This window comes from Hirundo rustica, chromosome 1, assembly GCF_015227805.2.
Source record: "Hirundo rustica isolate bHirRus1 chromosome 1, bHirRus1.pri.v3, whole genome shotgun sequence".
Classification (NCBI taxonomy): Eukaryota; Metazoa; Chordata; class Aves; order Passeriformes; family Hirundinidae; genus Hirundo; species Hirundo rustica.
The window spans coordinates 43,635,246-43,661,977 of NC_053450.1; the positions used below are offsets into that span (position 1 = coordinate 43,635,246).

A 26,732-nucleotide genomic window follows, 5' to 3' on the forward strand; every position below is an offset into this window, starting at 1 on the left:
GGGGAAAGGAAAGGGAGAAAAGTTATGAAGACAAATTATTTTATTTAATTTATGGTTTTGTGAATGGTCATTTCTGTAGGCAACAAAAGGTTGTTTTCTTAAAAAAAAATAATAAAACAAACAGCACCATTAAAGAAAGCATGATCCCTGAATTCTAAACAAAACACTGTCTTGAAACACAAAAAATTGCTAAAATGCTTGTTTCACCCTGTCACATCTGGTGGGGTAACAAAGCAAAGCATAACAGCATTAAACTGTAGCAATCTTGCTGAAACCAACTACACCTCCTTCTGAAAATTCAGAGAACCACTTTCCGAGCTTGTCCTGTGGGAATAACATTTTCTTTGGTAGAGGATTGAAGGAGGGTATTTACTTCACTGAATGCGGATAGCAAAAGTATCTATGCACGTTACGGATCTCCCCAATAAATCTGTATTTCTCATGCACGTTAGGTATGAGTGGATTTCACATTGCTGTTATACTGAAGGAGTAATACTGCCCTGTAAAGGCATAGAATGGCTAATGTTGAACAGATGTAAACATTCAGAATACTGACATAAAAAAAAAAAAAAAAAACACTAAACAAACAAAAAAAAAAAAAAAAAAACCAACAAAACATACACACAGAAAACCCTGTACTGAAAATGTGAATTGAGTTAAGTTTCCATAAAGCAGGAAAAATATTTTACAGCAGTACAAGAGAATTATGGCAACAAAGTAAAGCACTTTTCTTGTAACATTCATGAACAGTACAAATACAACAAAGTTATTCTACGGACTAAATTATTCTTTAACTATCAAATATAGTACAAAGCGAAATATTATGTGCTATAAAAGAAGCAGCTCCTTAAATTAGACTAAAAAATGCTTTTTTTTTCTTTTTGTTGGTTTTACAGTGACAAAGCATGATGATTGAAGACAACAGGATTTCACAGATTCAGAAACATTTAGCTACACAGGTCCATGATAAAGCCACTGAGTATTTCGCTGCTTCCCCCTCAGTGTTCCGCAGAGCCACGGAAGATGAGCCGCTGCGCTGCTGCCAGGAAACTGCAGAAGTCATTCAGTGTTCAGAGCAGGGCCCTTCATGCGTGTCAGCTAAAATGATCCCTTTTGGTGACACTTCTCAGGTCATCTTGAGTGTTTATCCTGGTACTTCACCACACCTTGGAGAAACTGCTAAACCAGAGGCTACAATAACGATTCTGAAATTGTGCGTGTGTTCATAAGGGGAAGGGGGTGCAGCATAAGGTAATTTTACTTCAGAAATTGCATTATAAAGCACCATATGCACCAGCTTAAAAACTGTGCAAGGAATTGCAGGGCCCTGAAAAACCATCTGCACGTTCTGTAGCTTACCCTGACAACATGCACCACCCTCAAGAAGAAAGTCTATAGTACAGAGAATATACCTTTTGCTTTATGGCTCAACCTTTATTTTTGTCTTTTAAATGCTATTTCATGTACTAGATCTCAGCAGATAAATAAAATGCAAACAGGGAGCATCCAGTTCACCATTTCTTAATTATTTTTTTTAACATTATTTCAAAGGGAGTTTCTGTTTGGAAAATTATTTCAGAACAGAAACACACAAACACACCCACTGCAAATGCCCTAACATTATCTGCATATCTCACAGGTATGCAATTAAAACAATAAAGAGGGAGTGAAGAAAAAAGGGTCTCTCCCTCTCATCCAAAAGTGCTGCTCCAGGGGTAGGAGTAGGGGGACAATTTTGGAGACTTAAAAAAAAAAAAAAAAAGGTAAATTATACATGCTGGACACTGGGACACATACGTACGTACACACAAACACAGAGCAGTGTGTTCTTAAGTAATTCTTTCACCACTTTTCAGTGCATAAACTATTAACAACCCACGGTGCAAACAGCATGGTCATTAGAAAACACGATGACATTGAGCCTGAAACCTGAACAATCAAATAACAACCAAAAAAGGAGCAATTAAAAATTAGCAACTAAATGTGACTGGGTTCGTACCAAAGGCCTAGGGTTGCTCTCCCCTAAGCATTTGTGTGATACCAAAATCCACGTAAGGTTTTCAGTCACACTAGGATTCAATCAGGCTCTCACATCACCGTGGTTGCTTTTGAGTATTTTTATACCCTAAACCTCATCCGTAACAACACTTCACCACTGTTGCTAACTAATTGCTCAAATTTATTCCTGGTGCAACTCCAAAGACTCAAAAGTGACAGGAGTGGAACTGCACTATGGAAGAGTTTGGTCAGTCGTGTAATGTAACATAGCACCATCCAGTCTAAAACCATTTTAATTACATTTTTTCACCTCACACATGCAAGTTGCAATCCTGATACAAAAATGACAATATGACATGAATGAGTGACCTACCACGTTAGTCACACTCTTACCCTTCAAACAAAGGAAAACTATGCTGCGGCCGGAGTTTATTTCCGTATTATGCCAGTCAATACAAGAATTATTTCCAGATGCAAGTACAAACAAATATTGACTTATGTGCTGTGGACAGGAAAACTTGAGCTAGAAATAAGGATTCCCAGCAGGCTTATATAAACATAGGTAAACAGAAGTCTAAGACTGATTGCTCTCTTTCTCTTTTTTTTTTTTTTAAATAGAAGATCCTAGCTCTACCAAGTATAGATACAATGCAATTCCAGTACAAAGGCTCCTCAACTATGAATCCTATATACGTTAATTGACTACACTCATGCTTACTCATGAGCATTATCCAGTTGTTCTTTTGCTAGCAGCTGGCATAGCAGTAGATGCTAATTTTCACTTGGTTACTTTTAGGTTTTTGCTTGTCTGGCTTATTTTCCTACCAGAAGACCTGAAAGTGCTGAGAAGCTGTTCCTTAGTTCACATGTCATATTAAGGAGCACTTTTGTATAGAAAAAAAAAAAAAAAAAAAGTATTATTGTATCAGCAACAAATTTGTTAGTTATTACAAATGGCCTTTGTACCACAGTGTCAAAAATAATATAGATATGTTGCTAATTACAATAAAAGAGAACATCAAGGTGCACCATAGAGCTTCCTATGACAGGAATGTATTCTGTAGATATTCCAGCTCACTTTTAAGACAACAAACGGCATTTATCATGTTTGTGAAAATGGTCCCGCAAGAAAATAAATATGGTTCCTTCATTCAGCAGAACCTCACTAATATGCCCCTGAGTCAGGGAGACCAGTTACAGCTGATGAAAAATACACAAAGATCAGATTAAAAAGTATGCTCTATCATTCACATTAGTACTTCAGAATGCAACAGTTCACTGCACAATGAAACCAAGCAGTCTTACATCCCACACATTCTTACTACACGGCTCTCTTAAAAGTGTGCAAGGAAAATCAGTTTTCTTGAGCAGGCTGTAAGGTCTTTGGATTAGTGAGGTTCTACTGTGATGGTAAAAAACCCCAAACATTTCTCTTGATACTGAAATTTGGCCAACCACACATTGGCAGATGGATGACTTGAACTCCACGTTGTATTCTTGAAGTGGGAGTAAAAAAAAAAAAACAACGTGTTTTCATGTCCCCAGCAACTGCATGTGCTTTATCCCTTTATAATATTTTCCTTTTAGGTGAATAGGACCCCAAAATCACCATTTTTCTTTTCTGCTGTTATGGTGACTAGCACATCCGGAATGCAGCTATAGTCCTGAATGTAAATACAGTACTGGATAACTACTGAAGGTTACTTTAAAGATGCAGTATCCCTTTTAAAAATACATTTTGCTTCCAAATTTCTAAAAGGGGCCTGACTTCCTTTGAGAAAAAACAAAAAAAGTCGGTGTTGTAAGTATTTCTAAGAATTACTTTATATGGCAAAACTCTCAGATCTTATTTAAATAGAGTAACTCACATAAGAGGAAAAAGAAATTATAAGCCAACATTCAACCAATATGCAATTAAAAACTTTCCTTACTCATTCATCAGAAGAATGCACCATTTTTAGGCTACAGAAAGGCTACAACCTCAAGAACCAATGACCTATATCTGACCTTATTTTTATATATATTTGGGACTGACAAGTCTAGTGGATAGATTAGAGAGAAAAATACAAATAAAGACCATTTGAGTGAGAACCGGGAAGAGAAAAGAGGTTTCTAATCTCCAGCAGAGAAGTTACTTTCTCCAGACTCCACTGAAGCCCTTGTGTTTCCAGTGTTGGTCCCGCTAAGTCATCACACATACAAATCTTTCTCAAGGAATCAGAAAAGAAGAGATGATGAGTAAGATTTGAGTTCCACAGTTCCTGGCAGGCACATAAGAAAACTTCTCTAACCATTTAAAGTCCTCTTTTAAATTTCTTTTGTTAGGTGAAGTGGCTATATTTTAGCCCTAGATAGTGAAAGTCAATTGAAGAAAACAATCTTTTCAGCAGAAAGACTGCAAACTGACTTAGAAGCTACGATGGTCGGCACCCTGCACCTTGCCACTACCCCAGTCACACCAGTTGCTATTCAGTGTGTTATTCATTCTGCATAGTTACTCCACTTCTTAACAGTGCTATTCTTCCACTGATCTTTAACCTGTAACTTGAATCAACTATCAAACAGTGGAGAAAAAAATGTGCTGCACTTTGTGCAAATAAATAGAAGCTATGAATGACATGCATTAATGCATTTTTCTTTTTTTTTTCCTAGCACAGCAAGAGAGCTCATGGATGCTTCAGTAACAAGGCTTTTTTTTTTTTTTTTTTAAACTACTTCTACAGGTTTCCTCTTCTTCCCAGAAAATGGCAGTCAGGCAGGATAACTAAGTTCTGAAAGCACCACGAAGAAGAAAAACAAAAAAAGTGGGGGAAAAAAAAAAAAAAAAATCAATCCACTAATTGCAAACCATTAGCGGCCTAAACTGTTCCAATTTCTCTGTTCCTTTGTCCTGCTCTCCCACGTTGATAAGGGATACTGCATCTTTGACTCAGTTCCTACCGCACCACCAGACAAGCTACACACAGTTTGGAAGGCCCTATGCAGTCATCATGACAGAAGGCTCCGCAGCCTTTGCACACGATCATGGCTTTCAGCCTGCAGGAGCATTTCAGTTCCAGCTCATCGGCGTTGCTGCTGTCAGCAAATTTCTGAACCGGGATCTGCGCATTCTGGTTAGACAGGCCTGTGGCAGTGTTTGAACCACTTCCTAAAATCCCAATCGATTTCTCAATTGCAGATGCTGCCCTTTTGAAACTTGTGCTACCAAAGTGTATTGTTGGATAATTTCCACAGAGCTGCTGCTGCTGCTGCTGCTGCTGTGGGTGCTGCGTCTGTATTTTCTGAGCAGCAAGTTGGGTAAAAGGCTTCTGTGGCTCAGAAAGTAAATAGGAAGAGAAATCTGCATTTTTTAATGCAAACGCTTTTAACTGTTCTTTCACTTCGTTCTGATCATAGGAAGCTTGTTTCATGCCCAGTTCGCAGCTGCTGCTTAAACCTTCCTCAAAAGAAATAGGTTCAGATTTTATATTGCTACAGATGCTGGCTGGCTGAGGCCAACTAAGTCTTTTAGTGGTTTCCATAGTAACTGTCGGTTGTTTTTGATCAGAGGGGACTTCTGCATTTGGGTGAGGAGGGGGAGGAGGTGGCAGGGGCAGAGGGGGAGCAGGGGGATGCACTAATGTTTTACTCTGCAGAGTTTGAGAGGCACTGGCAATGTCATCACCTTCCTTAATTTGAATATTAGGGGAAAACACACTTCCTAGCCTCAGCTGGTGAGCTGCTGTAGAAATGTTCACGTCTCCCAAACCCTTCTGTTCCAAGTGTCTGCTAAAAGCAAATGTGTTGCAGCCAGGTGGGCCTTTTGAAGTAGTTTGCAACAAAGCTGCTGTAGGAATGGGGCCTCTTGCAGCCATGGACATTTGGTAAAAATGCTGTCTGTGTGAGGTACTGGCTTCTGCGTGAAAGCTGCCATTTTTATCAACATGAAATAAGCTCTGCTGGAAACTGCATGAAGGCAATGGTCTCCTCTGCTGCTTGATCTCTGGGCTGTGAGCAATCCGGCTCTGAATGGCGTGTTTGTTAAGCCACTCCTGCTTAAATGGCTGTCCGTGCCCTAGCTGATTCATGCTGGAACTAATTACACAAGGAGCCACTTTAACATCTGTGTCCATTGACACCTTCCCAGGCTCACATTTAATTTGAGCATGTTCCCCTATAGTCCTGGCCATCCTCTTTTTCGGATGGTTTTCACGCTTTCTGATTTGTAGCGGGGCTATGCTGCCTGCTGTAAATCCTTTACCATCTGGATTAGAGTTGGAAGCATGTTCAACAATGTTCCTCTCGGCCACTACTGTTTTACATACTGAGGTAGTTTGCAAAGGCAAAGGAAGCCTGTTAATTTCTAGTTTGGCTCCTGATCTGGGCTGCGGCAGCACTTTTTCTAAAGGCAGATTGCCTTGCAGTAACTGTGTCACTAAGGGATTGTTGGCCTCCACTGATGACAGGCGACAGCTAGAGCCCCCGGCACTAGTGACTCTCTTTAGGGTTTCTGTTGTAAGGGACAGGGAGTCTTCCATGGAGTCCGCAATGGATGTCTTGGAAGTCTGTGGTGGCTGCACACTCGTGGCTATTTCTCCACTCTGGGCAGGCATTTCAGTAAAATCCTCCGTGTCCATCCTGAAGCACTTGTCAGACTCATTAGTTTCCGATTTAACAGGAAGAGCAATGCTTGTCAAAAGACTCCTGGATTGCTGTTCTGACATTTGTGTATAACTGGAAGGTTCGCTTTTGACATTTTTCAAGCAGTTTTGCTCTGTGAATTCCTTATGCTTACCGGAGGTAAGATGGCTGACTACTGGCTGGTCTGTATTCATCGCCTCCTCATCACGCCAACAAATTCTATTGTTAGTGCTGTACTGATTGGCACAGGCAGCATTGGCTTCATTTTTCAGTGCTGTAGGACCTCTTAGTTGCTCAGCAAAGCCTTGGCTGGTAGTAACCACCTCAATTAATTTATCTTGAGGAGCAAGAGGCACTTCTCGAAGACTTGAACAACCTGCCTGCAAGTTTTTGCTGTCTTGCTTTGCCGTAATGGTGATAAAGCTGGAACTGTGCTCAAGGTTTTCATTAGTGACCATTTCAGGCCTGCTTATGACAGAGACCTGAGGACAGGCTATACTTTGTAAGGCAGCTTCTGTCCTTACAGGTCTGCTCTGCAGGTCAATGCTGCTCTCTGTATTTTCAATAGAGGAAGAAAGTGCCAGACTGGAATTCTGGTTCGTAGTGTGGTCAACAATGACTTTACAAGGTATAGACCTATTCATGGCAGTTTGTGTAAAGCTCAGTGGATGAGATTTACCAGAGAGATCCATCCGGTTTCGCACTCCAGAGCTTTTTTCTAAGAGATCAGCATTCACTTTAGTAGCATTATCGTAAGAGCTTAGTGTCACCATGTTACCAGTAAACATTGAAATGGGTGCCCTTGCAACAGAATCTGCTGCTGCAAGGGACTCACTGCAACTTAAAGCGGACCTGGCGGTATTGTGGCTGGAGACAGCGCTCTGCTCGCTACACCCGGTTATGGCTATCTTATCAGAAGGAAATCTGTTGGTAGTCCCCACTGGCGGAATCAGTACAGAACTACCAGAGAGATGATTTGGCAAGTTACTTGCAATAGATGAAGCTGGCACAGTGGCATAATGACCGGAGACTGCGTTATTCACATTGCTACTGGGTACTGGCAACCTTTTGTCATCGATGGCGTTTGATAAGACTGTGTTGTCTATGGAGACTGGCACATTACTGTTATCAATACATTTTGGTCCAACAGTTATGCAAGGAGTATCAGCCCCTTGGATGGTTTTCAGCATATTTATATTACACGCCGAAATTGCTGTGTTTGTGCTGTCAACAGACATTAACACAGAGGATTTATCAACAGAACTTGCAAAAGAAAGTTCTTTAATTGCTCCAGACATAGCAGTGCTGCAAACACACACAGAGACTGAACTTTTATTATAAAGCACTGGCACACTGTTACTTTCAGCAGAGGTAGATGAAATAATTTTCTCACACAATTGTGGCACAGGTATATTTTCATCAGAACTGTGCACAGCTATCTCAGTAGCAGTTTCTGGTAATGTAGCTGTGTTAAGGGACTGCTGCAATAAAGTGGTGGTCTCACGGTGATGAGAAGACTTGTTGCTAGGGGACCTGCAGTTAGGATTAACTATAATGACACCAGTAGAACCTTCAATCTTTGTGTCAGTAGCTGTTGGTATCTCCAGAGATGAGGTACTACTTTCCTTTGAGCTAAACTGTGACTTTGATTCTTTATTAGTCTGGAGTAAATGAGCTCTGGCTTGATGCTTTGCAAATAGCTTGGCCTTTGTTTGCTCCTTGATGTGTGCCAGCGTTCTTGTCTTTCCACCTTCGCATGGGGTCCCCATTGCGCCGGAGACTATGCTGGCAGCTGCTGCTACGGCTGCTGCAGCTGCAGCTTCTCTTTGGGCTCTTGCTTGCTGAGCTCTTGCTTTGATATCTGCCAGAGTTCTAGCCCCAGTGTTTCTCCCACTGCTGACTGATGTACTTGGGGAAACTCGAGGTTCAGGTTTAGAAACAGGTTGGCTCTTGATGATAAAAGGCGGTCCAATTTTTGAAAGCTGAATCTAAACAAAGAAAAAGGAAAAAAACCACAGTAAATTTTAATGAGATCGTCAGCTCACTAAAATAACCAGCTGTCTCTTTAAGGTGCAGAGAATGGTAATGAAGGGAATTACTGTGCAATGCAGGTGGACAGAAGACTGTTAAAACTTAATGACATTTATGCTTCTATATTCTATCATCCTCCGGCGTGAATAACTGACACCTGTATTAGCCTACTTACACTGATACTTCTGACAGGAAGAAAGATTGAACTGGATGACAACATGATGCTCATCATATATAATCTGTCAGAACTGTTTTATATTCAGAGCATCTACCTGAGATGCTCGGCAAGCCTCGTGCAGTGATACTGGACAAGAACCTGCAAGCAACCCCTTCCTGCAAACATGTGAAAAAGTAACGATCATGTAGTGTCTTTCTCCTTGGTCAGCAGTGATTAAGACATCAGGAACAGCCTTTGTTTTGCTTATAAACCAGACAACAAATCTTGCCATTAGATAGGATGTAGTGGTATCTCCACTGAGCCTGCTTTCCAACTTCCAGGACAGAGGATTTAAGAGGTGCAAAAGAAGTGAGTCACTAAAGGATACGCCTTTCCTTTCCTCACTTGCATTTTTAAGACTCACTTTAGTACAACCCTGGATAACTCTTATATCACTGCACTTTGAAAGTTAAATCCTCAGGACTATAAATAATAAACTCACAAATACTAAAAATTTAAATACCTAGCGCTTTAAGAAAAAGAATAACCTGTAAAATCACTGGAATTATTAGGATGTTTCCAATTAGGCATATCATTTTTCAAGATAAAGAATCTTGGAACCACTTTGTAACTCATACACTCTCTCAGGACACCCCAAGTTTGGCAAAAAAAGTTTCCGTTTCTTAAAATGGACATATGTCTACTGGCTGTCCCTAGCAATAGAACTTAGTGGCTAATGCTATGACTTTTTCTGAAAGGAACTGAGAAGAAAACTAGGTAGTATTTGTAGAAAAAGTAGTTGTAAGGTATGATGGGAAGTGACAGCCACATGGCAGACTGACTTAGAAGAATTGGGGTTCTTTTTTCCTCTTTTAATTACAAAGGATGGGGGTTTGTTGGTGAGATGATACAAGAGCCAAATATTTGTTACATAAAAAGCATACTAGAATTGAGTGCCCACAATTTTTCAAAACATTCTGCTTTCAGTTTCAGCAGCAACTCTTTTCAGTTTCCACTCTGTATTACCAGAATTCCTAGAGCTCTAAGTGCTTTGGTTTTTTTAAATTATTATTATTGTAATGACCTTTTTTAATTCCCTAGTGATCTATTTTCCTCTATGCTTAGAGAGTTATTAGAATTTATTAGGCTAGATAGACACCTTCCAAATATGAAAGAGCATCACTAAATTCAGAAGGGGCTAACTTCCAATTGCATCACTGCTCTTAAAAATAAATTAGCTGAAATATGCTTCTGCACTAGTGATTAAAGCAGTTAGTCTATTTGCCCTCCCGGCCATATTAACAATGTTCAGTGGCTGCAGCAGTTAAAAATAAATGCAGAAAAGGGCATTTCTGAATAATCAGGAACTAGTATTGCAAAGCCAATAACTTAACTGCAGTAAATTGGATCTTAAACTTGGCTGATGTCATCAAATATGAAATTAAAAGGGTCAAAACACTGAGCCTATATATAACTGAATCTACAGAACTCTCTGTTATTAAAGAAAACCCTTTTCAACTGAAATATACTTTCTTATATGGCAGAATAATACACATAAAAGTGTTTGCTTAGGTGGCACTTTCTTTTTACCTTTCGTTTTGCCATTAACAAAGGTATCTATACATATATAAATCAGATATTTCACCCTGGTAGGTCCCTGTTTCTAGTTAATTCTACAGGGAAATCTTTCATTTCAGCCTATCCCAACCCTTGGGCTTGCAAAAGGATCTCAACTATTCTGACTCGGTCCGCTTGCTGGATTAAGGTGCTGGTTGTTTTTCTAAGTGCTGGTTATGATAATATTTATTAGTCATGCTTGCTGGAGAAGGCATACACAGAAGAACAAGCACAAAATACAGATGGACAATCAGAAAAACAAGTGCTGCATGTGACTGATAGGGAAGATCTTGAGTTAGATTAAGCCATGGATCCTGGAGAGCTCTCCCACACACAAAATCAATTTTTTAGCAAAGACCCCTACCAAACAACTGTAGATATAGCTGTATCAGAAGTAATTTGACACGGTGGAAAAGTAATAGTAAAGCAAAACCATCCGTACTAACAGCTCTTATACATCCCCCAAAAATACACCATGCACTGTGCCTGTATGCAGTTCAGAGACGGATATAATAAACCTTTTGTTTCCAAGCCACCCTGTTCGTTCATTACTTTACCTTAAGGGGTGGAACTCGGGGTTCCTCTCTGGGTGGCTGTTCTTTATCAGGTGGACTTGTTGATGAAGCATTACGATTAGGCAGATCATCATCTATTCTAGCTCTCTTTTCTTTACAGATTCCAAAACCGTGCTGTTCTGCTGTTTTCCTCTTTGGGATCTCTGGGTCTCTACTTTCATTTCTTGCTTCCGGTAATTTTGTGGTTTCTAAAGACTTGGAAGAATGTGAACTCTCTAGACGACTTTGGGTGCTGCCTGATAGCTTGTGAGATTTACTTCTGCACACTTCAGAGAACGTAGCTTTCTCTAGAGATGAGGTATATAGTTTATCATGAGGCTTTGATGGAAGCAATTCGATATTTTTGCCAAGTGAACCTTCTGATAAGACAGATACCTCTGAGGGCAAGAGTGTACCTTTCTTGTCACTTCTTTGCTGAACACTGTGATTTTTATTTTTGATCACCTCTGGAGGAGTGTGTTCTGGGATGGATGCAATGTAGGATTTCTCAATTTCAGAATGTGACTTACATGGCTGATGACTGAGGCTTTTGCTTTGGGACTCTTCCAATACTGAAACATCAGGTATAATTGTCAGCGGACCAACTTTCATATTTTCAGGGGCGCTCTGAAGTTGTTTTGGCTGAACAAGATTCTCTTCTTGAACCACCTTAGGAATGACTGAGATTTCTTCTTTCAGAGTGGGAAGCGAGTCTTCCAATAAACATGGCGATTTCCTTTGCTGCAAAGCAAGTCTTTCACTGCTTGGGGAATTAGAAACTGGAGATATCTCTGATGGAAGAGGCAAACTATTTGTCACAAATGTTTCAGAAGTTAGAAGGACAGAAGATACCGAAGATGTTTCTGACATTAAAGGCAAATCAGACATTGGAGATGTTTCTGATGTTAAAGGTAAATTAGAAGCTGGTGATGCCTCTGATGTTAAAGGTAAATTTGACATCAAAGATGCTTCTGAGGTTACAGGTGAAGTGGACATGGGAGAGATTTCCGACATTAAGGGCGTGTGCAAGTTTTCATCACTGGCCTTTTGCTGAATATCACCTTCAACGTTTTCAGAACTGGACACTTCAGATGAGCAAGCTGTTTCAAGAGATGCTGGAGTACAGGGTTCCTCTGAAGTTGACTGAGTGTCTCCTCCAGGAGAGGCAATACAAACTTCAGGACTTCCAGAGGAAAAGGAAGTTTCAGAAATACAAGCATTCTCAGACAACTGTTCTTCAGGGTCGCTATGAAGCTCCATATCCACTGCAATGCCTCCACCAGTGAACAAGGAGCCTTCCAGAGCAGAACTTTGCATTTCTGGCACAATTAGCTCTTTTGCAGACTCAGAATCCTTCTCAGCTGTACCGCTGACAGAGTTTGTGGATGAAGCTGATTGTGCTGGTGATATGCAATCCTCCAGCTGATCTATCACAACTGACATCTCCTCCTGAGGGCATTCTGATTTCAACTCTACTTTAATTTCAATGCGAGATACAGTATCAGTTATATCATTCATCATGACACAGGACTCAGTGCTGTCTGCAAGCTGTACTGCCTCTGTTTCCTCATTTGTGCCAGCTGGACTTACAGACTCCTCAGAAAATTCATGTTCTGGCTTATGGTTCTCCTCTTGGCATTCACAAATACTTGTCTCGACCTCTTCAGCAATTTCCTCCTGAATGACTGATTCTTCAGGTATCAGTATATCCTCAGAATCTGCTGTTAGATCCTTGACAGGAACCTGTTCCATACTACAATTAGATGGACTATAATCTCTTTCTGGTAAAGGCGGAACTTTAGCACCTTTCTCCTCTTGATCCTCAAAGGTTGCTTGCTTAGAAGGACCAGGTGTGCCAGAAGATGTGCACAAAGAATTGCTTTCATCTTCATCATTGCTCTGCACTGCAGTGAGCTTCGTTGATTCTCCTCTTGACATTCCCAACCTAAAGAAAAACAGAAATTAAAACAATTATTTCCATCACATTAAGGATGAGAGAATAGGCTAACTTTTCTCACCCACATTTTTATTTGTAAAAAATACAGATTTTATAGCTTAAAAGGATGACTTGCTTAAGTGGTGGCTATAGAGTTTTATGTATTTTGGAAACCTAACTACTGAGATTTTCTTACAAGTGTTAAAAACTAGGAATATTTTTAATGTAAGTTATCTCTCTGTTTACCTTCCTGATTTATTTTTAAATTTTTTTTTCTTCAAATACTAGCACTATCTTGCAACACTGGTACAGCATCCATTGCAGAAGAAATGCGCAGCTCCATCTTCTTCTAGCAGGAACAGTTGTAAAAGAAATCCCTTTTCCCCTACTTCACCTGCTTTTAGGGTCAACACAGCTAGCAATATGACAGAAGTTTAACATTCTCAAGGAGCTCAAAGATAAATATTTACAATCTATGCATTCACTCTCAGGGATGAATTGCAAAGGAACCATGTATACTATGCATGCTTCTGAAGATTTTCTTACCTTTGATCCTGAAAAGACTAGTTTAAATAAAGTTTTATTACTTCAGGAGAATTAAAAAAAGAAACCCCAAAACAAAACTAAGGCCACGAGATGAAAAAAAAAAGGTTGTTTTAAAAAATGTATGTGCTCTGACATCCTCATTCCATTCTAATGGAGTACAGACAGCACCTTTAGTATGATTTTCCAAGCAGACATTATGCCTCAGCAATTCCATAATGGTAGAAAATACAGCAAAGCTTGGTGGGAGGCCTTAAAAGAAATTTCATGGTCTTAAGGATCTTCTAATCTACTAAACAGATCTCTGTTATCATTTTAATCAGAAAATAAAGAATACAACGGAAACAAGCAAGCATAAAAGATATTCAGAAGCTATGGAACCAAAATTGCTTGTCAGTGTGTAGCCAGAGGATACAGAGATATAAAGGCCTTTTCAGATGAAATACAGAACATGTAAAAAACCAAAATCTGTGGTTGTACATTTTAAAAATACTGAACAGATGTACTACAGTGTGGTGGTGCAACTACAGTGAGAGCTGTAAACACAAAAAACCCCACAAAACTACCCAGCCTGGAAGTGGCATCCCAAAAAGCACAGTTAATTATTAGTATTACCTACTACTAGATACAAATCGTGAACAAAGTCTCCCTATGCTATCAATAGGCTGGGGAAGGATCCTCTAGAGAGCAATTCACAATTCCCACACTGAATGCATTTCAGAAGATGTGTCTTCCTTCTGTATAGACTGTTAAGTTCTCCATATGGTCTAAGTTTAGGTTATAAGTTTAGATGAGTAAACTTTAGTTTACCAAGGTTTTGGTGAGTAACTTCCTCTAAATTTCCTTGTGTTAAGGAGCCAAAGTTATCTCAGGAAGATGAGAAGGGAAAACAAATCCACTCCATTACTGAAAACTGAATCAATGGTCTATTTTCTTTAGCTGGGTTACACCATGAAAAGATACTGCTTGATGGTTATCTTTATAGACTGAAAATCCACAAAGGCATGAAGGACAGGATAAAGCTGAATGAAACTGTCATATGGACACTACACAAATACACACATTCTAGTAACATATTGAAGATAAAAACTGTAAGGGAAATAAGATAAAGCAGATTAAGGCCAGCAGAACATGTACTGAATCTTAATTTTTTTTTTTAATATTGGAAATACTACTATGTTGAAGAAGAAACAAGTGAAGAAAAGGCTTTCTAAAGAAGAAGGCTCAACATCAGCATGTTTAAGGTAATCTCAGACTGCAATAAACAGCTGATCTATCTTCTCCCTTAGAGAAAAAGATACCCAAAGTTTGCCAAACAGCACAAAAAACATGAGGGCAGCATCAGATTTCAATGAAAGTACTAAGGATAGGATTCAACTGGTAAAATAAGGGCACTTAGTCATCCAGTAAAAAAAAAACAAAAAGCTACTCAAGGATGTATGAATGCTGATATTCTAGTGCTGTGATAAGTAGTACTGGGGGGAAAAAAATGAAGTAAGAAAAGGATTAAATCAGCAATAAAATTTGGAGGAGGTCTACCCCAAAATTAAAGCTTTGAACTAGCTGCTATTACTATCCTGACATGTAACTCTCAAAAGTGAGAAAAGAAATAAATTTATTGACATAATAGAGTATAGCCCTTGCAACAAGCAACAGAAGAAGCCAGAAGAATGTAGATTTTTTGCAACATGCATCAGCTGATCCTAGATAAATGACTGCAGAATAAGATTTTGTATTTTGAAGAAAGTCAGAGAGTGGAAAAATGAACAAACATGAGGAAGTGGAAAAAGAACCAAAATGGATGGAAGGAAAATGCAACTGACAGTGCCACGATAAACAGCCTGGGCACAGATAAGAGCAAACACAAGACGCAATGCTTAGAGCTAACAGGGAAAAAGCACACTAAAGTCTTTGATTGCCATCAGCTGTGGAGTATATAAAAATGTTTACTGAGAATCTGCATCTATTAATGGTCCTTCTCTAGGAAGAAGGTGAAACTTGAATTTACTTATAGAATATTAGAAGATCAAATTCGCTTAAGTCAGAGCAAAAATACTACTCTAATTGTGAAGTGAGAAATTTAGCCTGCAAGACATTCATTTTGCAGACAGCGCATGTGAGAAATAGCTCAGGGAAGCTTACAAATTCTGCAAGTTCAGTCAAATCAATATAGCTGAAAAGGGACAAAGCCCAATCATTCTGAAAACTAGTTAAAAAACCAAAGTGAAAAAAGGTAAGAGAATCACAGAGTCACAGGATATCCTGAGTTGAAAAGGATCCACAAGATCACCGAGTTCAACTCCTGCCCCTGCACAGGACTGCCCCATGAACCAACACAAGGTAGAATCTACAGCAAAAGCTACCAAATGACATGTATCATCACAGACTGAGCAATTATCTGCCAAGCACTATGGTATCGAGCATTCAGCCAGCACAGCAGGACTGCTGGCTCTGCAGATTTATGAGTGTCATCCTCTGTGCATCTGACAGACATTTTTGACTAAGGAATTCCTGTGTTGCTGGTAATAAATTTCTACTTCTTGTGGAAGGCCCTATACAAGTACCTTACACAGCCCTTTACTCCATGAAAGGTTAGTCACTGACTCTTGTCTTGATATACATAATGAAAAGCTATTATGTTCTTTTTCTAAAAACCTAACTAGTATTTTTTTATGCTAAAAGGATCAACACTTGGACTAAACTGAGGTCTCAAAGCTGTTTACTAAGAAATTAAGCACTTTACAATAAGACAGTCTGACATATTAGGAGCCTAGAACTTCCATTGTAAGTAAAGATAAGGTGCTGCAGAAAAAATACACTGGGGAAGAGCATCTAGCAAGGGTGCAGAAAATAAAATACTAAAATGGATCTGTCCATTTCTTGCCTTGTTTTCACATTTCCCAGTGGTCCAAGGCAGCAGATTGTGAGAAGTAGCACTTTACTGCAGAAACATTTTAGTTAATCTCTAAGATAGTCAGTTATATGAAGGGCTCCCTCTGCCCTGGATTTCTTAAGCAACAAACATATGACAGCAAAACTGAGACAACTTATGTAATGATGGTTCCCAATGAATGATTTTTCTGCTAAGTATTACGCATACACATGATTGAGTAGACAGTGAGGTAGATTGAGAACTGGCTGAATGGCAGATCCCAGAGGGTTGTAATCAGTGGCACAGGGTGTATTTGGAGGCCCGTCAAGTGGTGTCCCCCAAGGGTCAATACTGGGCCCAATATTGCTCAACTTACTCATCCATGACTTGGATGAATGAGTAGATGTCTCCTCAGCAAGTTCACTGACAACGAAAAGCTGCGCTGAGTGGACGATACACCAGAGCCTGTGCAGCCCTTCAGAGGGACCTTGACAGGTGGGAGAGATGGGCAGAGAACTGTCTGAAATTCAGCAAAGGCAAGTGCAGGGTCCTGCACCTGAGGAGGAATAACTCCAGGCACCAGCACAGGCTGGGGGCTGACCTGCTGGGAAGCAGCTCTGCAGAGGACACAGGGGTCCTGGTGGACAACAAGCTGTCCGTAAGCCAGCAGTGCCCTTGTGGCCAAGACGGCCAATGGTGTCCTGGAGGCATTAGGAACAGCATTCCAGCATGTTGAGGGAGATGCTCCTGACTCTCTGCTGTGCCCTGATGTGGCCACAAGTGGAGTGCTGTGTCCAGTTCTGGCTCCTTGGTACAAGAGAGACATGCAGCTTCTAGAGATGGTCCAGTGAAAGGCAACAAAGATGATTAAGGGGCTGGAGCATCTTTCTTAAGAGGACAGGCTGAAGGAGCTTGGCCTGCTCAGTCTTGAGAAGAGGCAACTGAAAGGAGACCTCATCGATTTCTGTAAGTACCTAAAGGGAGCATGTCAAGAGGATGGAGCCAGGCTCTTCTCAGTGGTGCCAGGCAATAGGTCAAGAGGCAACTGGCAGAAACTGAGGCACAGAAAATTTCACCTGAATGCGAGGAAGACTTCACTTTGCAGTGACCAAGCACTGGAACAGACTGCCCAGAGATGGTGTAGATTCTCCCTCACTGGAAAACTGCCTGAATGCAATTCTGTGTCATGTGCTCAAGGATGACCTTGTTTGAGCAGGGAGCTTGGACCACATGAGTGACTGTGGTCCCTTACAACCTGACCCATTCTGTGGTTCTGTGATATAACTAAAAATATTTTAAAATAAAAAGAAAAAACTCAGTAATTTTTAAATAGCTAGTTTATACTTTATAATATGCTCTCAGTATTTTTAAAAACAGGTATAATTCTAAGTATTGATGAATTAGCTTTTAAAAATAATTTCTAAAAGGAAAATTCTTGGATTTTAAGAAGATGTGAATCTCCTTAAATTTTATTTCTTAAAAGAAATTAAGATAAGCACCGCATCTTCAGCTGCTGAAGAATGCCATCTGTGTATCATCATCATCAATGAAATTGTGCTGACTTACCCCAATTGTGCACCTGGAGTGATACTATATTTAATTTTAGCCAGTTAAAGGTATTTATTTATTCTTTGCATCTCACTTATAAAATCAGATTAGTCATTGTCACTTTTGTTTGTCTCTAGCTAATATTTCTTCTATGTCATATATAATTCTCAGGCCAATGTGCCATCTCAGTCAAAAAATAGAAGACTCTATTTGATTTTAGTAACTTTGCAACTAGCTTAGAAAAAATAAAACAAATGAAAACATATTACAGAAATATTGTTACTGGTCTTCTCATCTGTATAGTTTACAGGAGGGAGAAATTGCCCTAATGCTATATTTAAAAAATAATTTAAAAATATTCACATGCCTGTGTCTTAAGCTCTCTTTGGAATGAATTTTTATGGATGAGTTATGACTCTTTAAAACAGCAATTGTAATGCAAGTGCAGGCACATGCCTATAATTCTACCCACAACTTCTTATATTGGGGAATGACTGTTCTTGATAACTGCTTTATTAAGTTTTACAGCACATGACCGTGCTATGTGAAGCATAGAATTATATTTTCATTTCCTCCTAAAAGAAAATATTAAAAAATCCTTTTATTTGCTTCAGTACTTACTTTTCACCGTAAAACCTTTCAAAGAATTTTTCTTTCCAAGGTTCTATTTTCTTTTCTTTTTCAATCTCTTGTCTGATGCGCAACTGCATTTCTGGTGTAAATTCTCCTAAAAAACAAATACTAACATATTGAATAAAAGTTGTCAAGGATTAATTTAATACAGGTAATTATAAATTGTGGATACAATGATGACGTACAGTGATTTCTGATACAGTCATCCAACAATGTCAAGAAAAAAATAATGAAAACCAAAAGGGAGAGTGACATAGAAAGATTTAATTTACCATATACCATCAGTATTTCAAAGGTATATTGGCAGGGTTTAGTTGCATGGATTCATGTTTCCAAGGCTGACAGTGATGAATATACTTGGGGGTTTTTTTAACTGTCAAAATAAGCTCCCACAGCAAGCTGCAAAAATGTACTCTAAATTCAAAATGGAATCGGCAATTTCTCTTTTGCTGAATTACTGGTCTATTACAGTTCCTATTCTACAAGTATTTCTCAAATGTAGAAAAACAGACATTCTTCATAAAAACAATTGACCTTGGGCAAACCTGAGAGCAAGCAGAGAGTTACCTTCTGCCAATCGCTGTTTCCACCCTTGCGCTGCATATGCGAAGAACTCGTTATTTAGAGCGGAGCTACTGAGGCGCAAAACTCCATCGCTCCCCATCTAGAAAATAAGCCGATGGTAGCAGAAGATAGTGTCAGAAACAGCGTCAGCCAAGATCACATCAAAACAGAGTTTCAATTAGGGGGAATGGGGGAAGTGCAGGCAGTGGGAAGAACACAAAATGACTACTACTAGAACAGCATTTTCATGATAGTCGTTACTGTAAATGGAAGTGAGCTAATCCAGCATCAATGTGCTCTCTTCAGTCATAAGTGTTACTGATGATAACTCAGTTTACGACTGATTGATGTGCTTTAATCACAGCCCTGTCTTGAGACTATGTCTACAGGCATTGAATGCAGTCAAAAATCAAGATCATTATTGTACTTGTGCATCTGCTGATAATATGGTACAAAACAAATTAAATAAATGCAATGAAGACAGTAACTTTGCTGCTTCTAAATTAACCTAATACTCATGTTAGCTAATAAGCTATACTGGCCAAAGGGTGGATGACAGGCATCCTTAACAAAAGAACTGATGTAAACTCAGCACTGAAACTGAAAACAGCTCTACTCATCATTTTATAGGCATCAGAAGTGAAATCTGTGGAGGAACATTAGAATTATTTGTATTTTCTACATCTGTCAAATATTCAATGATAAGACAACATTAAAATCACAGTATTTTTTACAATAATTTTTAAAAGCCATCCAACTATTGAGCTGTCTTTTACCACAAAACTTTATGCATATTTTCAGGTTTGTGACTTATTTCTGTTTCCGATAGAATTCTAATAGTTGAAAAAAGTAATTATATGAAACAAATTAGCAGTGGGTATCACCTCTAGGATAATAATTAGTAAAAAAAAAGAAATAAAAAAAATTTTAAAAAATAGCAAATTAAAAAGAGAGGAAACAGCAGTAGAGGCAATGTTGCTAGAACACTCTCACTATTACCTCATGGAGCTCTGTATTTCACTAGTAATACAAGCCCTATTTTGAGAAGTCTTTGCTAATTCACTCATTGCCTAGTTGACATCCTGTCCCACAATTATATCAGAGGAGTAAACCAGAAAGATGTGAAACAGTAACCAGAAAAATAGCAATTAGCATGGACTCTGAAAAAGAGGCACTGCTAAAGGCATTTGGTTACAGTAAGAAAATCATATGTGTATGGTACAGAGCTCCTCAGCAGAATATGAACCTACAGAACTGCTGCCTGTGCTTTCCTGCTATATGGCATTGTTTTGCCAACATGTCAGATAAGTTGGATTTAAGTGGGTTGGATATGTAAGATTTCTATACATCTCATGATGTGGGTTATGGAACACACGTGTATTAATTACAGGTAGGTTATGACTAATGCTGAAACTAGAGGAAAACTGGAAAGCAACAGTGAAACATGCAGCAGAAGAAGCAAGAGAATAAAACCAGTGAGGTGAGAAAGGCAATAAAGAACATGTACTTACTGTATAAATTAAACTACTATGACACATTATCTTCCTTCTGCACAAACTAATTTTGTCAGAAATACTTAAATTCCACAATTATTACATTAAAGAGGGATTTTTAAATATCAGTCCCTCTTGCACCTGAAGAAACAAACCAGTATATGGTCAAAACTAGCACGTACACAATCTTCTAGAAAGGTCAGATGCAAAGTCACAAAGAAAAGAATCACAACTTACTCAACAAATAACTCTTTGTTCCTCTTATAAAGGTGCAGAAGCTACCTTAAGTTTTAACATAAAAGGAGATGAATCAGAAACACGGACTTGCCAACATATGTTCTACTCCAATCTTTATTAAATTCAACATTTTTTCTTTAAGCCTGGCAGTGTTTTGAGAAAAGAGTCATACAGACATTAAATTCTAAAAATATTTCACCACATTTAACTGCAGGCTGTGTCTGAAAGCTTTGGACCTCCTGAAACTCTATGGCTCAGCTGATGACAAACAGCGTAGCCATAACACCAGCCAGATCAAAAGACCTCATAGGAAAGTGATTTGTGGACAATAATTTTCTGTTAAATTTTCTGTTAAATAAGCAAAATTATCCAACTTATTCTAAGGTCACACCTCTATTAGATTTCAGGAAAGCTGGAATGTACCACAATAGGTGGAAAGAGATTACCACTTGTCAGCCGCAATCCACTATCAGATTGCGTTAAACATAATTTGAAACCGCAGCCAAGTGTGATTGAACTATTTCACCAGACTGCATAAATGAAGAGCAGTATAAAGACGGCCAAGTTATATTACCATGTGAATACAAGAAGAACAGTATTAGCTTCATTGTAATCCTGTTGTTGTAAGGATAGGAGAAAAGCAAGCTTTGCAGGAAGTTACCCCACCTTTTATTTTTATTGGGTAATACACTTCAGAAAAAAGTGCCAAGTTTCTGGGCGCAAATTTCTTAACAAAATTTCAAAAAGAAACTGTGAACCCCAAGCTAAATGCTAAGAAAAGGTCCAAACAAATTCAAATGTGATCTAGTTCACCTGAGAAAAAAGCACAGGCTGGAACTTCAGAACAGAAAGCAAATATTAGCAAGGTCATGGGTAAAGGTCATTAGTTCTTGTGGACCAGAAAAAAAATGCCAAGTAGTAAGCATCTTTAAAAAAAAAAAAAAAAAAAAAGAAAGGGGAAACAAACTCCCAAAAGAACAGCAAAAAGGGAGAATTTTATTGGCTACCTAAGAAGAAAAAAACATATTATAGGTCAACTAACAATGGAATAACAGCCCATTTGTGACCAGTATCAAAAAACAGATAAAAACTTCACTGACCACTTCAGGTGCAAATTGCAGCAGCTTACAAATCCTGGGGACCTATGTCCACAAGACTAAGAAAATGATGTTAAAGATGCTTAGGTTAAGAAATGTAAGAACAGTAAACTAAACATGAAATCACTGACTGACTGCACGGTAGTCATTGCCACTGAGGAAATGGCAGAGAAGGGCCTTCCCAGAGACTTGTGTTCATGGGTCCACATAATTCATGGAAGATTTATGTAGCTAAAACAATCAAAATCTAAACTCAACACAGAAGGTGGACATGCTCTAATTAATTAGTGGAGAAGCTTACAGTGATCTGTTTTAACATAACACGAAATAATCATTTCAGGCTTAAACATTACAGCGAAAATAGACATAATTATCTAGACTTGGTACACATATGGATCCTAATGTAAAAAATGAAAGGAATAAAGAGCTGTGCAGCCCCAGTGACTTCACCCAACTTGCTTAGGAATTTGAGATCAAAGAAAATGTTTGCTGGGAATGGAACAGGAAGGATTTATTCAACCAGAAAAAGCTCAGAGAAAAGAAGGAGGACAAAAACACTAAAGAAACTCATTATGGCCAAAGAGATAAAGAAAATGAAACAGAAATTTTGAAAATGTTATAGAAAGAATAAAGCACTATGGAGAAACTGGATGCCACTACCTAAACTAAACTAACAAGTAGTTCAACCATTTAGCTATTTTCTTTTCATTTAAAGATTTATACACAGTGAAAAACAGTTTGAACAGTTTGGAACAGACAAAACCCAAGTAATTTTACATCCAGTTGTTTTGAAAGAGTACATCAGAAACAACAAAACTAAAAAATATGTTTATGCTTTTTCTCAATACCCTAGTCATGCAAAATCAGGCTAACATCTTTTATGCTCTGTTAAACTTTGAAGGACTAAGAGGTCATCCTTCTACAATGTTAGCTAACAACCTCTACTGAAATATTTTCTTACTTCTCCTGGAGAACGCATTTTCAACTGAATCAACAAGTTAAAGTGGAAATTTTGAAGCCATGGAGTGTATTTATTTCTCTAAGCTCTGATGATAGAGACAGCACAATTAAGCACTAGTTTTAAATTAGAATTTGGAGAAACATGCCAATAAAGCAGTTCTTAAATACACTGTTAATTTTTACGGTATTCAAAAAATGCTGTCCAACAGAGACAGTGTGTTAATGAGCTGGAACAACAAACATTTCTTGGAAAGTTTATGTTTTATTCTGCTGGGCTTTAAATTTCTGGGTTTTTCTGATTAAGCACAATGCTAGAATTGTGTTTTCTAATTAATACTTTCATGCAGAATTCACAATGGCTTTTGAAAGTTCCTCTTCTTATTGAAAGCAAACAAAAAAACCACCCAACCCCAAAACATATCTGTTAAAATCCAGCATCTATTTGCATTACAAAGCAAATGTCAAACACTCTTATCAGAATGAACCGAGTAACCTTTCTAGAACAACTACTTCAATTATTTTCCTCCAAGTTTCACTGAAAATTCTCTTCTGAAAATAAGGCAGGGATTATTTTTTTCGCTACACCTGAAGGTGCATATTGATGTTTAGTAGGTATACAGCAATTACTGCATAGGTATGTACTGGCAGGTTATCTGATTTTGGCTAGAATCTTGAAAGACAAGGAATTAGTCAATCAATTATTTCTTTATCTCTTTCAAATGATTCAAAATTCTCCTAATATATTTATAAAACTTCCAGTGATCCACTGTACACAGTTCTTGTGTAGTATACTGTATTTGTCACATGAAAGCTTATGTTTGAATATCATGCCATTTGACCAGAATCATTGGACAGTTTGCGTTGGAAGAGACCTTTTAAAGGTCATTTAGTCCAACCCCTCTGCAATGGGCAGGAACACACTGAACTATCAGAGGGACACATTCACCATCAGGTGTCTCAGTGCCTCATCCAAACTGACCTTGAAAGTTTCCAGCATGAGGCACCTACCACCTCCATAGGCAACCTGTTCCAGTGCTTTATCACCCTCTTCATAAAAATCTTTCTTCCTCATAACTAATCTGAATCAACCTTCCTCCAGCTTAAAACCATTACCCCTCAGGCCCACAGCAACAAACCCCTGAGAGAAGATTTTTCCCATCTTTTTTACAGGCCCAGCCATCCCAATTCTCTCAGCCTTAGAACAAAAATACCAAACAAAACCAAAACTGACCAACAAAAAATACAAATACAAATGCAATCAAAAAAATCAGCAAAGGAAGTGAAGATTCATCCAAAAAAGGGTGCAGTACCATTCATTTTTTTATACCCTTTCTAAAAATTGTTGCTAACTCTATATTTTATCTCAGGGGAAGAACAAAACTACAATTCACATACTTTCCCAAACGTTTGTAAAAGAAATTACCTACAAAGAATGGAAGAGATGAGAAAATAAATTTTGATGCTTTTGCATTAAAACTTCCAAAATATTACAAATGAAAAATTTAGGAGCATTTATATCACACAGAGGAAAAATTACATTTTATTTATGTGTGCAGAGAGACACTACTGCTGTTTTGTAACATGAATTTGTAACAAATTTATTTCTCCAGTGCTGGACGCCAGCATTCCACTGACCTGTGATTATTGTACAGTGCAGATGGAGCATCTGAAGATGCAGCAGCTTTAGTGACTGACATCCTGAAGGGAGACACTTTAGAGAGCTTTATGCTCAAGTATTGACTTGATATGCATCATCTGAAATGAGGGAATGAGGAGAACAGAGACTGTGTGATGAACCTCAGGAAGTTGTTGGTAGGTATAATACCTGCAAAACCTACCATTTCCCCTGTTCTTGATGTCCCTCCACCTTCACCCTAAGAATATCGCCAGACATGAGATTGAGTGGATCAGAAGTGACAAGAAGGCTGTAGGAATCATCATGGAACCTAGAGATCTGTTGATATTTTTATCAGCTGTGATAGACATATACTAGTAATGAAGTGGTGGTTTAATAGATGCCATAGGCCGAATGGCTTTGTCATCTTCAAAATGTGGCGATGCCCCAAGAAGCTTTAGAGATATGGCAAGAGGTAAGCAGTGATTGAAAACAGCCCTTGTGGAGGAAAGGAACATGGTCTTGCTTATTTCTTCAAAATGTGAATTCTGTATCTATATACACAGCCCAAAGGTATGGGCAAATGAAATTCAAATAAATCATGTTCTGCGATCCACCACCAAAATAAGTTTATTTATAAAAGGAGGGGTTAAAGAAGAGGATAATGTGATGGAAGTGGTACATTTATTTCAGCCTTTGATGTCTGAACACTAATGCAAGAACTGCAAATGGTACGTAGGAGGACTTGGAAGATTTAGCTGACAATCGACATTTTTGACTTAACTAGCAATATGACTATTTGATAATTCATGACTGATAGTAATATAAAAGATTGAGCTTGTTTGTGAAAAAAGAAGAAAAGAAAAAAATGACAAAAGAATTTTAAAAATGTGATTTGAGTAGGCATACTTTCATAAATGCAGATTTAGTTGGAAGAATCCTGAAGAGCATGGTGCTAGTGAAAAAGGAGTTAAAAAAACTGTCACAGTTCTTTAAATAAACAATGCTGACCACATGGAGTGCAAAGCCTCCTGCAAAGGAGTAATGGGGATTGTACAATAAGACCACATTGTCTTAGTTAGGATCTTGCTGTTGATCTCACAGCATGTAGGGAATGGAAACGAGGTCAACTTACTAAGCAAGAATACCACAGCAGAACATGGTATAATGGGCCAAAATTAGACACAGTTGGAAAGGGACACATCAAACTCCAGAAGAAATAATTCTGCAAGTACATTAAAAGCTAACGCTAAAACTTTTTTTTTTTTTTTTTTTCCCCCATGAATCTTCACCACAAATCTACTGGGTTGAGGTGCTTAATACAATTAATACCAGCAACAAAAGGCAAAAGGGTCAGAACTGACCTTGACCAGGCAAGGAGCTCAACAAGTATTACTTAAATGCATTCAAATCATCTAGCCTGTTAAATGCCCAGAAATGGATCTATTCCAGAACTGCTCAAAGACAGGATTTTGAAGAAATGATGAATACAAATGCAAAATTATACCTGCTAGCACGTGTATAATCTATCTATATATAGCACATATGTATCACCTGTGTCTAAAGAAGGGAATAGGAACAGCTAAGGACTTAGAGACTTAGCCAGCTTAAGTCCATGGCCTATGCACATACAGCCCATTCTTTTTTGTGATACTCTAGGATGTCCTGCGATACTGATATGCACATATTTTGAGCACACACAACCCAGAATCTACACTCCCCCCATCTTCATGCTCTGGAAAATATGTGCAATGGTTAAAGCACAAGGGATAATCATAGGATCATTTAGGTTGGAAAAGACCTTTAACACCATTGAGTCCCACCATTAACCCAGCACTGCCAAGCCCACCACTAATCCATGTTATCACACCATACACAACTGCCTGAAAATTAACCAGGAGTTGAGCAACAGCCAACACAGATCTGTCAAGAGTAGGATACATCAGATCAGTCTATTTTCTCTCAGACAGCATAAAAAGCCTTGTGATGGAAGAGAAGCAGCACAACTTGTGTGTCTTGATCGTAACAACGCAGTGCTGTTAACATTTTCTTAAGCAAAGCCAGGATATATAAATTGTAACTAGGTCACCAAAGAACTACTCAGAACTCTTTACTTAGGGAACTATTGTTTATTTATTATGAACTGGGAGTCGGTGTATTCAGAGGCGTGATAAAAAGATGGAAGTAGTTTGAAAATACTATCAGTCAAAGAGCATGTAGAGAGAGAACATCAGAATTCTCTTGATGGTTTTATGAA

At 38.5% G+C, this 26,732-nt stretch overlaps 1 protein-coding gene across 1 annotated transcript in view; it reads right to left on the reverse strand.

Annotated features, from left to right (window-relative positions):
* Nucleotides 1-692: 692 nt before the first annotated feature.
* Nucleotides 693-26,732, reverse strand: part of ASXL3 (ASXL transcriptional regulator 3) — a 130,809-nt gene continuing 104,769 nt past the window's right edge. Inside the window, exons 10-13 of the mRNA XM_040080988.1 lie at nt 19,077-19,173; nt 18,498-18,603; nt 10,981-12,922; nt 693-8,606 (exon numbers count right to left, since the gene is read on the reverse strand). Of these exons, the coding sequence (XP_039936922.1) occupies nt 4,935-8,606; nt 10,981-12,922; nt 18,498-18,603; nt 19,077-19,173 (5,817 nt within the window). The 3' untranslated portion in view covers nt 693-4,934. The remainder of the gene's footprint in view (nt 8,607-10,980; nt 12,923-18,497; nt 18,604-19,076; nt 19,174-26,732) is intronic.